Raw genomic sequence first — 23392 nt, forward strand, 5'->3', positions numbered from 1 at the left:
AAAATAAATTTCATTCTGACCACAATCCAGGAAAGGTAGAAGTGGGTATTTTACCCTCAGTTTTCTGGAGATAGAGAAACTAAGGCACAAAGAGTTTAGCAACGTTTCCAGGTTTGCAGTGAGGTGTAGGGTGTGATTAGAGTTAAAGTCCCAGATGTTGATTCCTGGTGCTGCCACACAACTGCCTGTTCCTCTCAGGAAAGGGCTAAACTGTTTCTCTCAGCATCCTCTCTGTACTGTGTCAGATCCTGTGTCGCTATTGGCCTCAGTGTCTGGGACTAGTGAACTCCATCAATTCAAGCTTCTCTGAGGTCCCATTGGTAAAGCCCTGTGCTAGTCACACTGAGGAAATGGGATGATAGTCCACACTGGGGAAAACAGGTGATAGTACCTGCTTTGAAGGAGCTTAAGGATGAGTCTGCTCCTCACTTAAACTGTGGTATCCATGAGTGACAGCATTAAGACAGGGAATACCCTGGTGAGAGGGAAGCCTTGCTTCCAGGACACAAACTCTTCTTCCTGAGTCCAAGGAAGCCATTTGACATCTGTGGTGAGGTTGAGGGTGTTTCTGTGGAAATTAGAGATCCTGTACAATGCCGTCTGTCTCTCTCTTAGCTGGTGAAACTTTGGGGATACAGGATGCTGGCTTCAGGGCCAGTAGGTCAAGGTGACCCTGGGAGTCTGGGCTATGAGACAAGGCCAAAGTGAAAATGAGGATAAGTCGGGGAGACTACCAGCCCCAGGAAAATCCCAAGCCAGTGTGTGTGGCACGTCCTTCCCTTTCACAGTCAGCCTCACAATTGGAGCTTGATTGCCTGTTCAGTAAGAGGATGCTGTGGTGACGAATCGTGAGAATGGAGGCACATGCACAATAGAGTGATTAAAAGGAGTCTTGACGACTCGGAGCCTGAATTTGTGTCATTTTCTTATGATTGTTTTACAATGAGCCATGGTGGTGGTGGTGGTGAGGGGTGGTAATTAAAAACGACTGACACAGAGAAGAGTAAAAATTGAAGAATACCATTTAAGAAAATGAAGAGATGAGCTTTCAGGAAAGGACAAACTAAGTTTTATTTAAATCTTTCCTTGTAATCATAGCATAAATGTAGGAAACGAATTTTGGAAATGATGAAGAAGAAAGATACCACTTAAGACCTTGGTGTCGAGGTAACGTGGCGCAGTGGTGAAGAGCATGGACTCTGGGCCGGTCTTCCTGGGCTCAGATCCAAGTTGTGTGTCTTTCTGTGCCCCAGTGTCCTCCTTTGCTAAGGTGGTGCTCTCATAGTGCCTACTTCTTTGAGTTTTTGCAATGAATCACATGAGTTATTTCTGTAAAGCTCCTAGAACAGTTGCTGGCACAGAGTAAACAATATTTATTAGTTCCTCCTTCCACTGCTTTTAATTTAACACAAACTTTATTAGTATCTGTGCATATTCCCTTCAGGAATTTGGGGTCTAATGCATTATATTTTACAGAATTGATCCACATCCAATTTTTTATCTTTGATGTACTTGACCTTGGATTTCTGAGCTCAAGGGAACCAACAGTCGGTATAGTCCACAGGACCTTCCCAAGCACACAGGCAATCGCTACTCCATGTGCCTGCTTAGCGTTCACTTAAGAGGCTGCAAGGCTTGGTAAAATTTTCCTTGACTTGGGGTCAGTCTCAGGGAATATGAACTCTGACCTGGCCAAATACGAGTTAATCTGTCTAGTTACTTTCTGTGCCTTAGAGCTTCTCTTTCCTCAGCTTTAAAATGGGAAGTAACTCAATGCCGTTAGTAGTTGGGAGGCTGAGGAATAAGATAGGGAAATCCCAGCGTAGAGCCTGGTACTGGGGTTATGTCTGTCCTGGGGATGGACCCTACCTCCTCCCTGGAAGGCAGTGACCACAGCAGCATGGCCAGCTTTCCACTGAGGCAGGGCTCTCTGTCTTTTCTCAGAGTGTGGAGAGTGCAAAGACATCATTGAATCCATGCTGGGGGACAAGCTAAATTTTGAGGAGGGAAGCTGGCAGAGCAGTCAATCCTGGCTGAGAAGCTCAGGTAAGGAGGGCTAAGTGGGAGGAGGCTGGCAGGAAGGTGTAGGAATCTCTGAAGTAGGGCGAGGAGCAACTTTGGGCCAGGAGAAGGCAGAAATGTACATGGCAGGCACATGCGCACAAATATTTATAAAACAATTAGAGAAAAGTAATTGGAAAATTATGGACTCCATTTATTCAGAGGATCACTCATTCTTTTTCAGAAATATAAATTATTAAGCTGAAATTCACATAACATGAAACTCACCAATTCAAGTGAAGAATTCAGTGGCATTTGGTACATTCACAGTGTTGCACCATCATCACTTCATTTGCCTTTAATCACAATCACCTCCTGACTCTCTACAGTTTGTCATTTTTTCCTTCAGAAGAATGCTGTCTCCTTGACCCTGTCATTCTCGTGTTCTTTCCAGCATTCTTGAAAATCTTTAGAATCTATCACTCATCCCTTTGGACTCTCAAATTTTCTCTTCTGTCCCACCTTAGGGAATACAATATCCTAATTCAAGATCAGGAGCAGCAGCTGACTCATTTATAGCACAAGTTACAGGAAGGGAGAGAAGTGTGAGCCCTGCTCAATCAGCACCTCAGCGACCTCCTCACACGCGATGACCCTGACCACCACCAGGGGCAGGGCTTCCCAGAACAACTGGCTGAGGGATGCAGACTGGCCAAGTGCCTTGGTAAGGTGGCCACAGGCCCTGAGTGCACTGAGCTGCTCTCCAAGGTGCCTGGCTCATGAGACATTCCACACCTCCCCTCAAAATATTTTGGCAAACTGTCCTGGTTTGCACTCGCACTTGGGGCCATGATAGGAACAGGACTGGCAAGGTGGGAGCGGAGAGGAGAAATATACAGGGTGGAGCTCATAGTGGTCCAAGTGTCTACTTCCTTCCTGAGGGACTGTGACCTTTAGGGCAGGAGGCAATATCTGCCTACTGTTAGAGGACAGAAAGGAGCACATGACAGGAGGCAGCTTATTAGAGCGAAAAGAGCCCTGGACTAAACATGGACTTTCCCAGCCTCCAGCCCGAGTGCTGACTTTACTGACAGTGGGCAAGAGATTGATTTTTCCTTCTTCCATATCGATCTCCTCACCTGTAAAATGGATCCAATAATCCATTCATGGTAGCTGTAGTCATCAAATGTGGTAATATTTATGAATGTGCTTCAGAAAAAAGAAAGGCCCTCACTGTGTGCAGTTGGACAAGTTGGTAGTGGGAAAGTTGTTAGACTAGAGAACTTTCCACAGAAAGAATTTCCCTTGATGACATACAGAAGCCAATTTGGAGGGTCCATGAAATCCCCAGATGAGGGATGTGGACCACGGTTGTTTTTCCTCTCCTTAGAGAAAGAAGGCGATTCTATGTGAGAGCTGTGAAGGGACATAGAGTCTGTACCTTTGGCAGGATTTGTGACAGAATGGAGGACACAGTAGAAGTGTCAAGATGAAGGCTGGACATGTATCCAGTGAAATGAGAAAAAAAGACAGTTTAAACTTTTGCCCAGTTTCAGGCAGAGCATGCCATGATGGTGATCCACCAGATCAGAGACGCACTGCCTGATGGATCAGAAATCCATGCTAGGGCAATCCTTTAAAGACAATTCATTAGGACCTCAGGACCATACTACCTTAAGCATAGATATTTATGTCTCTCTGGCCATTGAAGCCACTGTGTTTATAGTGGGTGAAGTGGGAAATAGCCAACTGGACATTTCTGAATTTATTTGCAGAAAATCGTGAAGATGAGGAAAATGAACAAGCACAAGAGACTCTCAGTGTGCGTACCTGTGGGTAGAGGTAACATTGAATAATCTGGAGCTGGTAATGGGTGGGTAAAATATGGAGAAGGTCTCAGAAAGAATAGTAAGTGAGGTCAAGAGAGTCACAGATGCCAGATGCAAGGAGAAGCAAAGCTGTAGATTCTATTGATTTAATTCACTCAGCCAACAATGAAATGGTCCTATTAACTTGGGTGTCTGTTGTCTCTGTATGTATGTATGACCCAAGGTGAACTCACCAGCCTTAAGATTTCCTGCACACACAGAAAATACCTATTCTCTCCTGGAACTGGACATCAGGATGAGATGCATATCTGCTTCCTATAAGTGGTCTTAGGTCCTTGGTAGGAAGCTGACTAGCAAGGGAATTAGTAAAGAAGTAACTAGCAAAATTAAACATGAAAGGAACTGAGACAAAAAAATTTACTTGTCATGTGACAAGTAAGAGAAAGAAGCCTAGAAGGCACACCATCTCTGGGAGTCTACAATGCCTCAAGAGCTGTATTCACTTGCATCCTATGTTAAATTCAGTGTGATGAGGCATGTTGTGGTAGCACCTGGTGTGGTTCTCCATTTGTGCTTCCTGTTGTGACTGTACTATACTGGGGTGGTTGAGTCTCATCTCTCATTGGTGGTTATGTGGCCAGTGCACTCAGCACCTGTGCTGGGTCTCTCTCACTCCCCACCACTTTCTCTTCCTCACATAGGAGGATGGTTGCTTCCCTCTTAAAGGGAGCTCCACCTTTGCTTTCTGTGACCACTTCCTATACCTCCCATCAAAACCAGCTAAGATGCCATGGTGTCTGATCCTCCTAGTTTAATCTTCTGTCATCCCTATCCCACCTGGCCCAGCATGGAGCTGCAGGAGGTTGAAAAGAAGGAAGTCCGGCAGGACTCAGAAGATGAATGTGTTTTGACTCCTCAATTTGCCAAGAGTAGTATGCCTGCTACCAGCCTTACAGTGATGGCAAATTGGCATTTGATGAACAGGAAGTCAGTTCTGCTCTGGATATAGCCTGTGAATTCTCTCATTCAAATGGGGGTGAATCTCCAACTTGTCTCCCGGGTAGCCTCCACATTCCTTGTTCCCCACAACCTGTCTAGACTGTGAGATGTAATCCCCATCAGCAGACCTTATACTTAAATACTGGTTTGAACCAGGCTCTAGGATTGAGTTTGAGATAAAGCATTCCATGAGTCGGTGAATTTTGTTCAATTCCTAGTCTAAGGCCACACTTCTTTCATGTTTGTCCCACTGGGAAGTTACTGGACCCAGGGCAGTCCTGCCAGACTAACATATACCTCTATAACTTGGGCACAGAAGGTGACTTTCAGAACCTCCTAATTTTGATGAATCTCTTCTTGCACATGCAATGCTCTGATTTTAACTCCTGAACCATGTCCCTTGAGTTTCTATGTCTGTCCAAGTCTGTTGGCAGCCTTATCTACATCTTTGGAGATGTCACTACCTTGGTTCACTTCTCTCAATCAAGTCTAGCTCTTTTCACTTGTCTTACCTTATCTCATCTCAGAAGTCATCTAAGAACGAGACATAAGCATCACTGTCATAATTTGTCTGTTTCTTTGAAGCAAGCAGGGCCCTGGGACTTCCCTACTCCATGAATGGCCACTGTTTCTTTAGAGCACTGAAGATTCTTTTGAAATGATGGTGTGTAGATTTTACTCATCAGTCTAATCTCAATGTATAATTCCTCTAACTATTAACAAACGGCATTTCCGATGACAAACCCTCTAGAAAGCAGCTAGGTAGTTCCCCCAGGATCTCTGGAAAAAAGGATATGTTTAACTATTTGCACATTCAGGACATAAGATACTGTGATGATGACCATCACATCAGGGAGATTTGTCCAATGGCTAAAGAAAGCCAGTCCAATGACTTCCTACAAGACCCTACCTAAGGCCTCCTGGAATATTTTTCACACAGTATGTGTAATTATCCTGCATATATTTATGTTCCTGTGCTAGGATTGGAGACAGAATTGAGCACTTGTGAAGGGGGATTTGCTTAATGCAACAGTCCTTCTCTTAATTTATTTGCAGAAAACTGAAATGACCATGAGGGGGTGAAAGGATAAGAGCCAATTGCCTACAAGTAACTCTGAATAATTGTGGGTTTTCATTTCATGGTGACATCTGCAGACCACAGATCCAGAGGAAAGCAGAAAGTTCTGGATATAACTATATCATTCATTCTGCCACCCGTGAATTATCCTTTTTCATAATGTTTTCTGTTTTCATTGTGGTACTTGTATTGTTTCTCATTTCTTATTAACTTCTGAAGTTTACCAACCCACGGTCAGTTTACCAGGGTGAACTAATAAGTCACAATGTTTTCCTACACTCGTTTGTTCTCTCCTGTGTGGTTTAGAGAGTGCAAGGCATATCTGCTTTCTACCTGTCTGGCATTAGCATGTTTGCATGTATCTTGTTTTTAGAAATGTAATAAGTACACAATAATATTATATCATGCCATAATATTGAGAGAAAGAGGCCTTGATGGCACGAGAGTTCAAGGATACTAGAGTGTCCCAAAAGTTATATGCATTTGGTCACTACATGGAAAACTCAATGCAATTTAAATGAAAGACCAAAAGCTGGTGATACACGACTCTGTATGTTATGAGTCATGACTGAACCATACAGAGATAATTCAGTCTCTTTCCTCATCACCTTGTTATTTGGCCAGTGTACTGTGCACCTACTGTCATTTCCATCTCCTGCACTGTGACAAACACACTCTGTACCACAAAAAAATAAAAGACTTTTCCCTCTTTAATAGGTTAGCTCCTTTGCTTTCTTGACCACTACCTGATGCCTTACACCGAAACCAGATAGGAAGCAATGATTTCATATCACTCTTGGGTTAATTATAAGTCCTCCCTACCCTGACAGGCTCAGCAAGGAGCTGCTACAGAAGGCAGAGCGTGCCATTCCACAGGACTCAATGGGTGGATACTATTGGACTTATTCCGTTGTTCTTGGCCTGGTCATATAAGAGCACCATAGTGTGCTCATTTGAGAAGCTAGAAGTCCATTTTGTTCTAGATGTTAACAGTGAGTACTCTCTTGTCAATGTGATAAAACGTCAACTGAATTCCAAAGTAGAACCCATATTCTTTGTACTCCACCTCTATGGCTATGCAGGGAGAAAAAATGAATTGAATGAGGATCCAGTATTCAGTTTGAAAAACAAATATCAGGTGATTCAAGGGGGTATGCTTTATTCCTTGTCCCCAGGACATGCCCATATCACTCTAGCCCCACTTCAGATAACTGAACCTAAGGCAGGCATGACAAACTCAACCCACTTCTGTAGCACAAACAGGGAAGGTACCTGTGGGACCTCCTCATTTGGATGAAATGTCTCTTCTCACCTCAATACCCTTCAGTTTTCATTGGAAAAGAAAGTGACTAGTAAGAAAATCCGTATCATGCCCCAACATGTGTTTTTCTTTCTTTCTTTTTTTTTTTTGGTGAGGAAGATTGGCCCTGAGCTCACGTCTGTTACCAATCTTCCTCTTTTTGCTTGAGGAAGATTGTTGCTGAGCTAACATCTTTACCAATCTTGCTCTATTTTTTGCATATGGGATGCTGCCACAGCATGGCTTGATGAGCAGTGTGTAGGTCCAGGTCTGGTATCCAAACCCATGAACCCTGGGCCGCTGAAGCAGAGAATGCAAACTTAACCACTATGCCACTGGGCTGGGCCCTACATGTACTTTTCTATGACTCCTTATATTTACATTGTTTGCAATTACAAAAGATTCATTTAAGACATTCAGCTCTTTTGTTTTTTTGGTGAGGAAGAGTGGCCCTGAGCTCACATCTGTGCCTGTCTTCCCTCTATTTTGTATGTGGGTCGCTGCCACAGCATGGCTTGATGAATCATTTAGGTCCACACCTGGGATCCAAACTCATAAACCTGGGCCACTGAACCTGAGCATGCCAAACTTAACAACTAAGTCACTGGGCTGGCCTCACCATTCACCTGATTTTTATGTGTGTTAGTAGAGATGACACATTGGAAGATTCATCAGGCATAAAAACACAGCATTCAGTTTGAATGACTACATGTATCAACTTGAGGTGCAATTAAATAATCTAAGGCCATTTTATTTTGAGGGACAGCCTTTCTCATTAAAGAGAATTCAGTATTTAATAAGGCTATTCCTGCTTGACTGTCGTAAAGTGCTTGTTGAGTAAATTTAGTCAGGACTTCTACATGTGAGATGACATCTTCTAGTCCCAAGGAAGGAACAAATATATCCCCTAGGTGGCCACACCAGTGGAATGCTGAAGGAGCCTCTCTCGCCTTAAAGAGAGGAAGATTGGCAACAAGTGTTAGCTCGGTGTGAATCCTTTCCTGCATCCAAGGGAAGCTCAGGGTGCAGTGTTTTAGATGGCCAGGGAGTAGCCAAGGCCAGTGATTTGTTCCACATAACCACTGAGTTCCATTAGGACCCACCCAATCATTGCCTGGTCTTTGAGGCTAGTCTGTTCCAAATCAGTCACTTTCTTTAAGTATGATAGTATTCTGAAAACCTTAAATGGAACATTTATAAAATAGCTATATGGTTTAAGTATTACAAAGCTTTAAATGTGGAGATATAAGGTTGGGAATACAGGGCTAGTCCAGAGTCTTGGGACTCAGATGCTGTCTTCTTCTCATCCTGGTTTGGAGGTATTTGCATTGGTCAGTTGAATTTGGGTATCAGAAATAGGAACTGAAACCCACTTAGGCAGAGAAGTCTTTTTTTAAAAAAATGAGAAATGTGAATCCATGAGTCTATAACTTTTGGTTCTGCAGCGCATGAACTGGTTAAAAGTATCTGGTATGGTCCTTTCTAATAGGGCTTCAAAGAGTCTTTTATCTGGTGTCTTTTCTAATAAATAAAGTCTCCAGTTGGAAGTCCATGATTCTAAAGGTCTTTGTCTCCCAGGAGCTCAATGGGAAAAGAATAAGCTACCAATCTTTCCTTTTTTTTAAGTGTCTCAATGAGACTTTGACAATAATTAAGATATCTCCTTTAAGCAAAGTTGGTTCATGCATTCCTTCATCTAATTGCATAAGCTCTACAGTTATTATCTCGAAAGGGGACAGCCAATATTTATCAAAGGGTGTAGATCTGAGATTGAGGAGCACTAGCAGAAGAGCTTTTGGCCATGAGAGATTAAATGCTTTTGAAAGTTTTGCCAATTGAGTTTTGATTGTACCATTAGTTCTTTCCACGAATTCTGAGAGTTGGGGATGGTAAGTGCAGTAGAAATGCTGCATTATTGGCCAAATATTACAAATAGATTTAATTATTTGTACAGTGAAATGAGTTCCCCAGTCACTGTGTAACTTGGTAGGAATTTCTCAAACAGCAATTATCCTTTCCAATAGCAATTTACCTAAAGCCATCACTCTTCTGCAAGGAATGGCCTCAACCCAATGTGAGAACATACAGATCATTACAAGATATATTTATATCCTTGAGGTGGTGGCATTTGGACAAAGTCCAATTGCCGTGTCTCCAAGGGTCCCTTAGAAAGGGGAAAGTGGCCTTGTGACCCATGTAATAGTTTCCCTAGATTAAATTTTGGGCATATAGCACAATGAGTATAGGTTTTATGAGCCACTGTGGGAAAAAGTATCCAAAAGTATTGTTTTCCCCATGAAATCATCTTTTCAGGTGCCCATTGGGTCATAATTGGTATAAATGCTAGAGCAGTGGCAATTGTGCTCCAAAAGGCACTATGGTTCATTATCAGACCCAAAACACATCTGTGTAGTGTTATCCAAAATTCCCCCTTTTATTGCCACCTTTGTCTCTCTTCCTCCATGGCAATTTCTTGAGCCTGTAGAAGGAGATATTTTACTAGCTTAGCAGAGTTAATAGAAAGTAGTGGGCATTCTCAAGGCTGAACAGCATATCCAGCTTGATAGTGTCCTTGCTTATCATTTAAGTAAGACCCATCTGCAAACCAAATTAGACAATAGAATGCAGTCATGGTCGTTCTCTTCCTCTGGTGCTGGAAACAAGGTGGTAGGGTTAAGATAATGAGTAATATTTACCTATGCTATATAACTAAGGCGATTTATCATCACTCACTTGAAAACGCTTCCCATGCAATTTAGCATACTAAACAAGCCTAATTATTACAATATCTCCCCCTTTATAGGGAGAACAAATTTCTCTGAGAAGTCCCAGGAACCTTCGGAAAATTCTCAAAGAAAAACAATTTTTTTTTCCAGGTCAAAAGAAAGACTTCTTTTAGGATCTTAATTTTGGGGGAAGCTTGTAAAAAATATCAAAAAGTTTTAAAATACTTGGTCAAATAGGAAACAATGCTTAGTTATCCATTCAATCAAGGTGACAACAGAAGCAGTCAAGAAAAATCTTAATAGAGAGACCTCAGTCTTTTTGAACATAGGAAATTATTTTAACAAAACATAGATTTTCTATCTTTTAGGCAGACTTATTCAAAAGCAAAGAAAACTTTTCCTAATATCTTTATCAAAAGCAGACCAAAAGTTCAAGAAAATTATCTTTTTAAGAGAGAAAGCCAAATTCTAATTTTGCACCAGCTTTCTTCTGATATTAAATCTTATTTACTTAATTAGATTTACTTCAATCATAGCCAACTTGACCACGCATAAAACTCTTTCCTGAAGGTTCTTTTTCTACAAACATTCTGTAACTTCCTTTTTACATTCAGAATTTGCCCCATGCCACCTTTTTTCTCCTTCTAGTACTTTGGGACAAATTTATCTTTCTTAACAAAACAAAAATATTTCCATTCTTCATATCTTCTTTACTGAAAACACACATCTTACTTTCCTTGTATACAAAGATGTTTTCCTTATTAATTTTTAGTAGTTTTAATTACATATATTAATTAAAATTCCTAATCCTTTCAGACTTTAATTTTAGTGAAAACCAAGAAATAAGAAATCATAAACTGTCTTTTACATTAGCACTTTGTGACTTGGCAAGTTTATAAACACTTTTAATAATTTCTAGAAACATGCTGCTTCGTAGTACAATCCTTTAATAAAATACAAGACGTATTTACTAATAGACCCAAATGTCTTTTGGTTTCTCTGTAATAAGCAGCCAAAAGTAGATAAACTTAGACATGTTTAGCAACAATGTTTCAGTATTTTATCTTACTTGGAAATGATCTAGATACTCAATGAATTTTTATCATTTAAATCAACCTAGCAAAACTTCAAAGTTTCATGTTACCAAAGAGATTTTGGAAGCTATTTTAAATACATGTGTCATAAACTATAATTAGTGCTAAAAGTGTATTTATAGAAGCTTCTCATTTATGTCTAAATTATCTGTTCCCAACAATTAGTTTAGATTAACTACAGAAACTTCATGAGACATTAGACAAAATCAGCTATTATTTAAAGCTATTATTTTGCTGACAAATTTGTATCAGGGGTAACATGAGCTTATTTGACTGGTAAAATCAGGCTGCATGTCTGCATCATATCCAATGTTGCTAATTTTCAGGATGTCCCTATTTTAATCAAACCAACAAACTTAAATAAGCTTTTGTTTACCAAAGATTATTTCATATCATGTTAACTTGAAAAACTTTTCGGTTAATTTCTATTACTTTTAGAAATAATTTATGTAAGTGCTTACTTTGAGCCAACTAAAAAGTTCTTAATTTTGGCCATACCATCCACAGGAAAAATATTACACATATATAACATACATATAGACACACATACACAAAGACTTCACAGCTATTGTTTTAAAACTAGGAAATATACCATACCTTTAAAAGTCTGCACAAAGCATTTAACAAAGGCCCTCTTTCTAAGCGTACAATTTGACCTTAGATCAGTTTACCTTGGGAGGAACTTTTATTATCTCTTTTATTAGCACCTGATATTAGCCTCTAGTTTTTATCTCATGCTATGTGGGCTCAGGCAACCTCTATTGACTTCCCTTTAGAATGTTTAATTAACATTGTCTGAAGGGCAGATTTATATACTGTCTTATAATCAGGCAGGGGAAATCTTCCCCACTGAGGCACAACGTCTACCCCCACAATACAATTTACAATACAATCATGCAAAAGAGATGCAATAAGTTCATATAAAGCCTGTCAAAGTATCAATTTTCCCACAAAATTTCATCTGAATTCCATCAACTTTTATACCTCTAATCATAGGGCTTTCATTAGGACATTATCAATAGGTCTTATAATATTGGATAGGAGAAGCATTCCCAGCCAAATATAATACATTTAGGCAAAATTTATATAACCTCTTTATAAAAATTAGCTCAAACATTTTAGCCCTTATTGTCTTAGCCACACTTATACTTTTACATTTTCTCAAGTATTAGTACCTTGAGTCAGGGTATTAAGGCTAGTCAATATTATTATTATTATTTTGTATTTCTTTTTTAATTTGGACTTTTCATAGGCACCAATGAAATAATTATGATGAGAGCTCTCAAAAGAAAATTTTGTTTTCCAATCTAGAAGTTTTTCCAATTTAAGTGATCCATCATCTGGCCACATTGACAAGTAGGATCTTAATAGCAACTCAAACCAATAAGCCTTTACAGCTTAATCACGGACACACGAGGCATCCCAAAAAGAGAATGCAAAAGAAGCAGTCCTCACAAGATCCAGAAAATTCACTCCCAAAAATAGTCTAAGAAAGCAAATGCCTTCGATGCACAAGCAGTACAAGTAACAAAGGTTGTGATGACAAAGGCCCCTTATGAAAGCAACTGGGACCCCTTATAATAAACTCCCCTGAGAAATGGCATAGCCAGACAGAGGAGTGTGTCTCAGAAACCCAGTCTTTGTCTGGCCACCAAGATGCATGCCAGTTACATGCATCCTCTGGATGGTGGAGACCAAAAAGGTCACAAAGCAACTCTCATGATGTAGAACAAGACAAAAGAAAAAAATCTCATCTTATATGCACATTAGCAGCTTTAGCAAAGTCTTGGGTCTCTTGGAGCCAAATTAATATCCAGGAGGGAGGTGCAGCCAGGTTGGGGATCATGTGTGCCTTACAGATACCTTGTTGCATGGACATTTTCTTGACATTGGTGGGGGACCTGTGTCATTTACCCCATTCCAGGATCAACTTATCCTATCATGGGAGTCTTCTTGAGGTGGTGAGTGCCCTAACGGCTCTTAACTGCTTGACCCATGCCCACCAAATTTGTGGCCTTTTTGGCTTCCAAGATGCCCTTAGCAACAGCTTTCACCTTATATGCATATTCCCAGACAACAGGCTTATAGATGCCTGCATCTTGCCCAATGTCTTTTTTTTCCCTTTCTATGACAAATGACACAAAGACAGAACAAGGGAAAATAGTGACCATCTCTGGGAGGAAAAGGATCAATAAGCCAATGAGTATTCAAACCAAATTTTCCAGGGTTACTGGGTCCAGGGAGCTAGTTTCACCAATATTTTCTCCTGCTAATCTAAATTTAGAAAAGGAAAAAACCTCACTACTCTTGCTTCATTGGGCCCTGCAGGCAGAGATCTGGGAGGGTGATGTGGGAAGAACTCTTACTTCCTGCCGGCTCTTGTCAGGAGTCCAGGATCTCTCAGCTACAGTAGTGTAGGAGCAAGCAACATCCAGCCAGAGAAGTTTTATCCCATCCAAGTCATCAAACCATAGGGGAGGAAGACAATTCCTCTACATTCTAGGTCCTTCTGGCTGGTCTAAGAATTAAATTGACATGAGACAGAATAACAGGAGAAAATCAAACAAAGTTTAATAACATGTATACATGGGAGAAACCCAGGAAACTGAGTAACTTGCCAGAATGGCCAAGGTCGCCACCCTTCAGTGCAAGACAAAGGAGGCTGGTGGGGGTGGGGAGAATCAGTTTTGAGAAAGTACAAGAAAAAGCACAGTAAACAAGAATAAGGTTATTATGCAGATTTAAGTCCTCACCTTCCACATTGATAAGAGTTTCTAGAGACAAGATCATTCCCCACTTCCTGGTACAGAGAGGGAGACACCTTTACAAATGGAGATTTCCCTTACAAATGTAAAAGTCTCTTACAAAGCGTAACTTCTACTTGGTTTTCAGAGCTGCTCTCATGCCTGTAGTTTTTTTAAAAAAACAACCAGCCCAAAAAATCCTCATGCCAAAGACACACATCCTGAGGTAGTCAATGTAACTTACCTGAGGCTGGCAGCAGTTTCGTAGGACCCTCAGCCTTCAATGGAATGCAACTTGAATTTCTGTCTGACCATCTCTGATTGAAAAATAGGGTGCAACCAGATTTTTGTCAGACCATATTTTGGGACCCCAACCTGACGATTATTAAGCTAAGCCCTCAGGACATAAAATAAGCTTGATAAGATTTTTCCTTTTTTTTTTTTTTTTTTGGTTCTCTATAAATCTTTACAGCTTCCGGAACTTTTAGTTTGAGCAATTATGCCAAAAGGTGGTAAGCTCAACTCCTTAAAAATGTCTCTATTCCCTGCCTCTTAAAAAGGAGCCCTACAGTGGCCACTGTAGTTTTAAATTATCCCAGGTTATCTTGCCAGCCATTTACAGTTATCCCCATTTCCTTTAGCACTTGCAAATTTCAGCATGAAGCCAGCTGGAGTTCCAGGGGGAGGCTTCCCATCTGGGAACTGGTTGGCTTTTAGAAGCTCAATTTCCTGTTTTTCTTCTAGTTGCATTTTACTATAAAGTCTGAACAATTTCTAGGGACAGTGGAGTGGATCAGAAATGTGCTGCTTATGAGTGTTACTCCCTAAAGAAAGGTCATAAACACTCTCTTATGTGCCTCAGTTTCTCCTGCTGGCAGTCTAATACTACTGTGGGGGTTTGGAGTGCGTGAGCAACCAACCCTCATATGTGCTTCCCCTGACAAGCCTTTTAATTAATTAATGTGATGATAGTGGAGTTCCCTATGAGATGGCTACCTGTCATGAGGATTAATCCTCTGACACTCTCACAAGGTTTTCAGTCACCTGAGAATGCCTTTCAGCTGGGAGGAGCTGGTATCCCTTCTCTTTGGAGCCGAACAAGTTCAGACGCTCATTTGCCTATCAAGTGGTTTGTTCAGACTCTGTCAACACAATTCTTTCCAATTTAAAGCCAAATCAAAAAGGTCAGCCCGCCTCATTCACTCCAAAGTTCCCCCTAGGCTCCGCTGGCCTAGGAAAATCCTCCTGGATTTCTCTTTCCTAGGAATTCCCCACCTAGGTTCCTCTTGCCTAGAGTATGTACTGATAACCCTTTAAGACATCTAATCTTAAGGTTTGAAACAGCTCATCTAAGGGCCAGCCCAGTGGCACAGTGGTTAAGTGCACACGTTCTGCTTCAGTGGCCAGGGTTCGCTGGTTTGAATTCCGGGTGTGGACATGGCACCACTTGGCACGCCATGCTGTGGTAGGCATCCCACATATAAAGTAGAAGAAGATGGGCATGGATGTTAGCTCAGGGCCAGTCTTCCTCAGCAAAAAGAGGAGGATTGGCAGCAGTTAGCTCAGGGCTAATCTTTTCTCAAAAAAAAAAAAACAAAAAACCCCAAAAAACCCAGCTCATCTATTCTCGGGACCATCAGCTTAAAATAAGGAGGTCTGGGTTTCAGGAAAACTCACCAGGGTCACCTGAAAAATGCAGTGATCCAGATGGGCTCAGAACACTAGTTCAGTGTAGATTCCAGGTGGTCTCTGGCAAGTTTCTCTGAAATCCTGCTGAGACTATGCCAAGAAATGTCAACACAAATAATCCATAGCCAATCTATAAATCAAAATTGGGGTGAGTTTATTATGAGCCAAACCTGGAGACCATATGCCCAGGAGAGTCCTTTCACAAAGGAGGGAGCACTCAAAAGAAGTGGAGTGCACAGAGTGGTTATATACTGTCTCGGAACAAAGAGCATATATCAAATATGATAGAAATAGTCCCTTTTTTTTTCCTTTTGTGAGGAAGATTGGCCCTGAGCTAACATCTGTTGCCAATCTTCCTCTTTTTGCTTGAGGAAGATTGTCATTGAGTTAACATCTGTGCCAATCTTCCTCCATTTAATGTGGGATGCCACCACAGCATGGCTTGATGAGCAGTATTAGGTCTGCACCCAGGATCTGAATCTACAAACCCTGGGCCACCAAAGCAGAGCAGGAAAACTTAACCACTACACCACTGGGCAGGCTCTGAAATGTCCCTTTAATAATAGTCATGAGAGTGCTTTGCTGGCACAGCAATTTGGTGAATACAGCAGGTCCGTGGTCACAAGGTGAGCACAGCAGGTCAGTAATTAATTCTTACTTTCGGGAAAGGCTTATCTTTAAAGAAATGCCGATATGTGGGAAGTTACATCCTTATCTTTAAGGGCATTTTTATTGTATTTATAGAATAGTAAATATTTAAAGCAGATGTACAATGCATGCTCAACAGGCCACATCAGGCCCTTTTGGAAAAACCAGGTCAGGCTGGATCAGTTTTAAACCAAATAGTTTCCTCATATACTCCAATATATCCTGTCACTTTTCATTTATTTATCACTGGTTTTGACAATCCTTTTACCAACCAGATTTGTTAATTTAAGAAAGTTTACTCTTTAGCCAAATCATAAATCACAGCCCATCATAAAATCTTATTAAATGTCCTAAATTATGATGATTAATAAAGTACACATCGAGGAAATATGGAGGGTATACCAGCCTGAGAGAAGTGCTTGTGGAAAAAGACTTGGAAGCTAGAAGAGGCACATGGTACAGGGCTGGGGTCAGGGAGGGGCTGGGCTGACTCAAGGAGGATTTGTATACTGGAGGTGTGGGAAGTGGTGTTGGAGAAGAAAGAGGCACCAGAACAGAGAAGGAAGGAGTGCAAAGGAAGCTGAGGAGTTGAGAGAGTGTAGCAGAGAGGGGAGAGGAAGTTCTCCCAGCAGAGCAGGCACAGGATGGGACAGGATTTGGGGGAATAAGACAGGTGAGACATTTGTTGGTGAGGAGAGGATCGAATCAGGAAAAGCGCCTCGAAGGAATCTGGGAGGATTCTCCTAGAAGGAGAATCAATGACGGGAGTCAGATAGAGTATGTGATCTAGAAGACTAAATGGTAATAGATAAACAAAGACACTTTCAAGAAAAAATTAAACAAACCTTGGTGAGAATGAGGATGTATAGAGGGGAGCCCATCGCAGTGTGGAGCAGGCCCTGTGGGCCAGGAGCCCGCCTGAGTCTGACCTGGACTGGCCTGAGGCTATTTGAAATCTTTGTTAGCCAACTTTCTGAGAGTATGTGTTCATTTCACAGCAGAAATGTATATGTGTTTGGTTAGGGAGAGCTGCTCAGACCCCACTGAGGGGTGTGTGATGTAAGGATTATGCATTCTGTTACCTCCTTGAAGAACCACAAAGTCTGATTCTGTAACACTTCTGGCCCCTAGGTTTCCAATAAGGGTCTCAGAGCTCTACTCCATTTCCTGTAGCTGCTGGTACCCTTGTGTGACAATAGAATATATATGTGTGGGTGGATGGAGGGCAGTCAAAAATTACACACAAGGCTGGTCAAAAGGCCACAGAACTTTGCAAAAATTCTCATAACTTGGTCCATGTTCTACAGTTTCTCAACTCCCTTTTCTACTGGAACCTAAAGACTTGAGGCCATACTTCTTTCCCTGTTCTTTTATTCTTCTGGGTACACATCAACAACTCTTTCTCCTCCATGTCCTAAGGCCTCTCTAGAACCTTCTCTCTAGGCTATACGACTAAGTTAATAAAAATAGATTAATAAGTATGATCTCATCTGCCCATCCAAAGCCATGTGGACTCAAGTGAGTGATTTTTCACTTCAGGGACACTGCATCCTGGCACCTGCCATCTCAGCATCCCCAGGCACACACATAAAGGTGACATCTCCCTCATAGACGTGATGTCTGCCTTTGTCGTCTGGGTCTTTGGGTTGTTTCACTGAGAGGCATGGACATCAGAAATGGGTGCTCTGAGAGGGCTTAGTAAAGGAAAACTTGGAGTGGTCCTACTGAGCTCTCTTCTCCTTTCAGCTCCCAGCCAGGAGGCCTTTGAGTTTCCAAATGTCAGAGGTGCAAGCTTCACAAGCACAGCTGCGGCCAAGCACCTGGGTTACCAATGATCTGCCACTTCAGCTGGACCAGTTGGATTGTGGTGACAGCTAAGCCAGGCTCGGCCTTTCCTCCACCATCTGGAGCATTGCAGCCAACAACGATTCTGGAAACCAGTGGCTGCTCTTCCAAGGTGAGAGAGAAAAGGGGAATACGAAGCTCTGGTCCATTGTTAGTCGTCAGAGGGTGACAGCGGGGAGGCGATGGGCCTCTCCCACACCTCCTGGCAATCATATCATTACTGGGTAGTGTGAGAAAGATCAACAAAAAAGAAACTATCAAAGTGACTCCGTTGGCTTCACCTCACCCATGGACTTTCAGGACCTTTCTTGTTCTGGTCACTTTGCTTATTCGATGTCTCCCATGGGTAGAGGAGTAAGTCACAGGAAGATCATGAATGACAATGGGTCCTGTTGGCTGTGGTTTTATTTTCAGAGTTTGGGTTTGGATGTTTCTCTCAGAATGAAGAACCCTGCCAAGCTGGAGGGTGATGCTCTTGATGGCTTGGCTGCCAGCAAGCATGGGTATCAAGTCATTGGCCACATTAATGCCTTAAGTGCCCTGAAACAGAAGATTGTCAAAGGAAAGCTGCTATTCAGCAAGTGGAGACTAACATGCAGTTTCCCCGGCCTTCAGCTTAGGGTGCTGAGGTAATCACATTGATGCTCTTAGATGCACTTATTCCTTATCGCTCTCTAGCTAAGATTCTAGCTCATTTTCACACTAATTTTTCTCTTCCTCATTTGTTCACTTCAACAGCTGATGTGACCTCTGTCTGGCCTTTCTGTTTTCCATGGGTGCTGCCACCCTGCCAGGCCCTTCCGTCTCCATCTCCTGTTCTCTCTCTGAGCTCTGCTGTATTCCAACTGCTCCTGTTCTGATATTCCATTTCACCTTTCCTCTTAGCCATGGGGAAGCCTGGCCCCAAGTTCTTCCTCAACACAAAAGCATCATGTAAGCCACTGAATACACAGCACTTTGCCTGAAATCGCACACTTTCTGGATTTCTTTGCCTTCCCCTCCCAGCTTCCCCAACTCCACTGCCTCTTTCTTCTGGGAGCGTTGTCTTAATGAATCTTCATGGGTCTTCCTCCTGGGTGTTCTAGGGAACCCAACCTGGGACATTCCTTAACCCTGGGCTTCTCCAAGTGAGCAGGAATTGTTAAAACTGAGGAGCAAGAGCCCAGATGACAGAAACTAAATGACAACCAGGGTCACAGGTGGCTGAGCTGGACTGGCCTGGAGTCATGTGTCTCCTCAGCCCCAGATGAGCAGGCCTGTGCTAATCTGGATGCGGCTTCCAGGGACTCAGTGTCCCCACCTCAGGGCCTCATTGGAGCTGGCATTACGTGCAGGACAGTGGGTGGTACCCTAAAGGGACATTGTCTAAAAGTAGACGCAGAGGCCAGGTTTCTAAAATGCATAGAGCATGAGACACTTAGGCATTCAGATCTCTCTTTGTCACTCCCATTACCAGTTCTAGATATTCAGTGAAGAATCTAGAACAATGAACTGAGCTGTATCTGAGACCAGGAAATATAGGAGAGCATTGTAGTGAAATAACTTTGGGCCAGCTTTTTTTTTTTTTTTTAATTAATTAATTTTTTGTGGAAGAGTAGCCCTGAGCTAACATCTACCACCAATTCTCCTCTTTTTGCTCAGGAAGACTGGCCCTGAGCTGACATCCATGCCCATCTTCCTCTATTTTATATGTGGGATGCCTACCACAGCATGGCTTGACAAGCAGTGTGTAGGTCTGCACCTGGGATCTGAACTGGTGAGCCCTGGGCCACTGAAGCAGAAAGTGGCAACTTAGTGCCTGTGCCACTGGGCTGTGGGCCAGCTTTAAGAAGACCCAGGGAGATACACAAGAATACAAATCCAGTTGAGAAGGAAAGTGATTTATCTGAGTTTGTCAGACGGAAGACCAAAATCTTTAGGAACAGTAGAAAGAAACTCATAGTGGAAAAGATGAGAAGAAAAAGGAATGGTGTGAAATAGGGGAGGGTTAGTGAGTAATTTTAAAGGATGTAAATCATGCTATCATAAAATAAACACTGAGAGAGCTATGAACTGACATGAATGCCTTGACCCACTACCTTGAGATTCTGATTTAATTGTTCTGGGGTGGGATTTGGGTGTCAGTATCTTAAAAAGCTCCACTAAGATGCATGTAGGAATTAGAAAGACTATGGATCTGGTAGGATCTCAGTCATCAGTACTCAAGTTTCCTATGTGTGTGGCTACTTCACAGAAAAGCTGAATATCAGCCAGGGATGGAAGCAGCGTTCCTCTCTCCACAGAACTCTGTACAGCCTGGAGAAAACAGAAGAGGAAAAAGATAGACGGATGGGTTAGACACATGCTCTCTCCATTCAGATCAAACTTTCTCGCAATTTTTATAGTACAAGATACAGTAAGAAATAATATTACATAGAAACCCAGCGTATAAAAACTAATACCTCTCCTATTACAAGTAATGGAATTGAATTCTTTCTTTTCTACTTTGAAAATGAAACCTGCAGTCCGCTATTCGCTGAATTGATTTCACAGCCCACTAATAGGTTCAGACTGCGGATTGGAAAAAATTATTTTTTATCAAATTTTCTCCTTATGCAAAATCCAAATAAAGACTCTTGGGTCTTGTTCTCCTTTGTTTATTCCTTTTCATGGCTTTCTTTACCCTGGCACACAATATGAAAAGAGATTTTTTTTTAGGGGAAGTTTGGAAAGAATTGATGAAAATCTAGGATAACTAAAACTAATGCTTTTTCATTTCCGTTTCAGAGTTTTGTGGGTCTACCTATTGAGAATATTCCTACGAATGCCGTAAGACGTATCCTGGAGTGAATTTACCTTCAGAGAATGTTGGTGCCCATGGGATGAAAATGAGTGGGGCCCTAGTTACACTCCTTGCTCTCTTTTTGCTAATTCCATTTTGAGTTTCTCCTTTTGGAGGGTCTTTCCCCAGTCTCATGGGAGAGGAATTTCTCTGTAAAACCTTATTCCTTTCCACCTAAGATGACCTGACAGCCTCTGTGCCTGAACACCTCCAGATTGAAGCCTTTCCTCTCACCTTTCCCCAAATGTACAGAAAGGGCCTGAGGCCTGGCTTTCAGTTCAGGGTCGTCAATAAAAGGGCATGTGGCTTTAGTTAGTCCTTAGCCCTTTGGCACCACACTTCCTCATCTGTAAAACGTGGAACTGGATTCGGATATATTCTGAGGTCCCTGTTGTTCTCACATTCTAGGGCTCTCCCATAACCTGCCACTCCTCCTCAGAGGACAGCGACATAGAGTTAAAGAGCGTATGTTTCTCTGCCAAGGGTCCTCTACTTCTGACAGCAGTCTGTTTCCAAATGTGCACGATGGATGCTAAGCACATCCCTCCCTGGGAGGTGTGGGAAAGCCATCACTTTGCTCCAGACTGAGGGGCTTCAGGAGTGAAGTGGCTGCTGAGGAAAGGCTGGTAGGGCTCTGGCTAAGGCTCTGCAGCCGCTCTGAGCTGGGATGTCACCAGGCTCCTGGTGGGGTGAGGACAGGGTGTCCCTCGATGCTGCACCACAGCCTGGATGGAAGCGCAGGGAGGTGTTTCTTCTACCTTGTGGCTCTCACTTTCCCCTTCAGCAGCCTGTGCTCCTCCTTCAGCTCCTCCCCTCAACAGGAGCTCAGCTTCCTGCTGGCCTCTGTCACCACATAGCCATCCCTCCAGGCTCAGCTATCAATGGGACCTGACAAAGACTCACACTGGATTTTCTTCTCTCTCAGATACCAAGAACTCTGAAACTAAGAGACGATATTGCTGATTTGAAAGAAACTGCATCATTGATGTGGTTTCATCATTGATGGGAAAAGTCTCAACCAGCAAATCAAGTTAAAGCCCAAACAGAACACTGAAGGGATCCTTTGCTGAGAATCAACATAACAACCACAAAGCACTCTCCACAATTTTTACTCCAAAGCCTGGTTTGAGGGGAGAAATCCCAGTCCTTCAGCCTCCAATTGTGATAAATCACTAAGGAGACCACTGCTTAGATTGGCACACGGTTATGAGAGACCTTAACCCTTGCTGCTCTCAGTTCCCATCTTGTACAGCACCGCAATCAGGAGCAACTGGCAGCAGACAACATGACAAACTGGGCATTCTTTGCCACCAGATGGGCTGTAGTAGGAAGACAGAGTTAACTATGCAGTGTTCTCGCTGAAAACGTTTAGCCTAAATTAAATCATGAGGTAGTTATGAGATGAGTGCAGAATTTAAACCATTGAACAAGACAACTTGCCTGTCTTTCTTCAAACAGTTAATGTCACCACAAATAAGATGACAAAAAGGAGAAGAGATATTTGGAGTTTCAAAGGACTGAAAAGGTTGTGTTACTAAATTTCTTTAGTGCTTTTGATCAAAAACATCTCCTCGCCTTTCGTGATTGTTTTTGGTAGTGTGACACTGACATGTTTGTAGAGGTCGGGACAGTTGTCTGGCTCAATGGTCTGCATTATGTAGTTGTCTGACCATTTGCTCATGATTAAATTCAGGCTGACCCCCTTGTCAAGAACAGTACAGAGATTAATGCTGCATGCTTCCCGAGGTGGTAGAAATACTATTCGAACATAATGACTACAGTTCTAGAAAGTGCTCAGATGAAATAGCCAATCTCAAAGAGTTACATACTGTATGACTCCATCATATAACATTCTTGAAATGACAAACTTATAGAATGAAAAAGATTAGGGGGCCTGCCTGGTGGCATAGCAGTTAAATTCGTGCGTTCTGCTTTGGTGGCCCAGGGTTCGCTAGTTTGGATCCCGGGAGCCAACATATGCACTGCTTATCAAGCCATGCTGTGCTGGGTGTCCCACATATAAAATAGAGGAAGCTGGGCACAGCTGGTAGCTCAGGGCCACTCTTCCTCAGCAAGAAGAGGAGGATTGGCGGCAGATGTTAGCTCAGGGTTAATCTTCCTCAAAAAAATAAAAACAAAAATAAGAAAAGAAAGATAGATTAGTGGTTGCCAGGGATCAGGGATGAGGAGCCAGAAACGGGAAGCAGGAGGGAGGTGGGTATGATTACAAAAGGGCAACAGGAGAGATCATTGTGGTGGTGAAACTGCTCTATCTTGACTATGATGTTGGAGATATGAACCTGCGTGTAACAAAGTTGCACAGAACTAAATAAATATACACGCAAATGAGTACAAGTAAAACTGAGGAATCTAGATAAGATGTGTGGATTGTATGTCAATATCCTGGTTGTGATATTGTACAATAGTAACGCAAGATATGACCATTGGAGGAAAATGAGTAAAGGGAACGTAAGACCTCTCTGGGTTATTGCTTAGAATAACTTGTAAATCTACAATTATCTCAAAATAAAACTTTAACTTTAAAAGTACAGTATTTATAAAATATGTGCTTGGTAAAACCTATCAAATTTAGTATTTATCTAAAAACACATTGGATA

The 23392-nt window shown here is 42.1% G+C and overlaps 2 protein-coding genes across 6 annotated transcripts in view; one reads left to right on the plus strand and one right to left on the minus strand.

Moving 5' to 3' along the window:
- Positions 1-22927, plus strand: part of LOC139078947 (NBPF family member NBPF6-like) — a 23507-nt gene extending 580 nt beyond the window's left edge. The window contains exons 2-7 of the mRNA XM_070591344.1: positions 1945-2046; positions 2529-2725; positions 3777-3823; positions 17855-18065; positions 18368-18582; positions 20720-22927. Coding sequence (XP_070447445.1) covers positions 17940-18065; positions 18368-18582; positions 20720-20765 — 387 coding nt within the window. The 5' untranslated portion in view covers positions 1945-2046; positions 2529-2725; positions 3777-3823; positions 17855-17939 and the 3' untranslated portion in view covers positions 20766-22927. The remainder of the gene's footprint in view (positions 1-1944; positions 2047-2528; positions 2726-3776; positions 3824-17854; positions 18066-18367; positions 18583-20719) is intronic.
- The window catches only part of CD55 (CD55 molecule (Cromer blood group)), a 40131-nt gene continuing 36278 nt past the window's right edge, over positions 19540-23392 (minus strand). For 2 of the 5 annotated variants that reach the window (XM_070591342.1, XM_070591339.1), the window contains exon 9: positions 19540-20248. In XM_070591342.1, the coding sequence (XP_070447443.1) occupies positions 20199-20248 (50 nt within the window). In that variant the 3' untranslated portion in view covers positions 19540-20198. The remainder of the gene's footprint in view (positions 20249-23392) is intronic. The other 3 variants (XM_070591333.1, XM_070591326.1, XM_070591330.1) reach the window with 3 other exon arrangements.

This window comes from Equus przewalskii, chromosome 23 (genome assembly GCF_037783145.1).
Source record: "Equus przewalskii isolate Varuska chromosome 23, EquPr2, whole genome shotgun sequence".
Taxonomy (NCBI): Eukaryota; Metazoa; Chordata; class Mammalia; order Perissodactyla; family Equidae; genus Equus; species Equus przewalskii.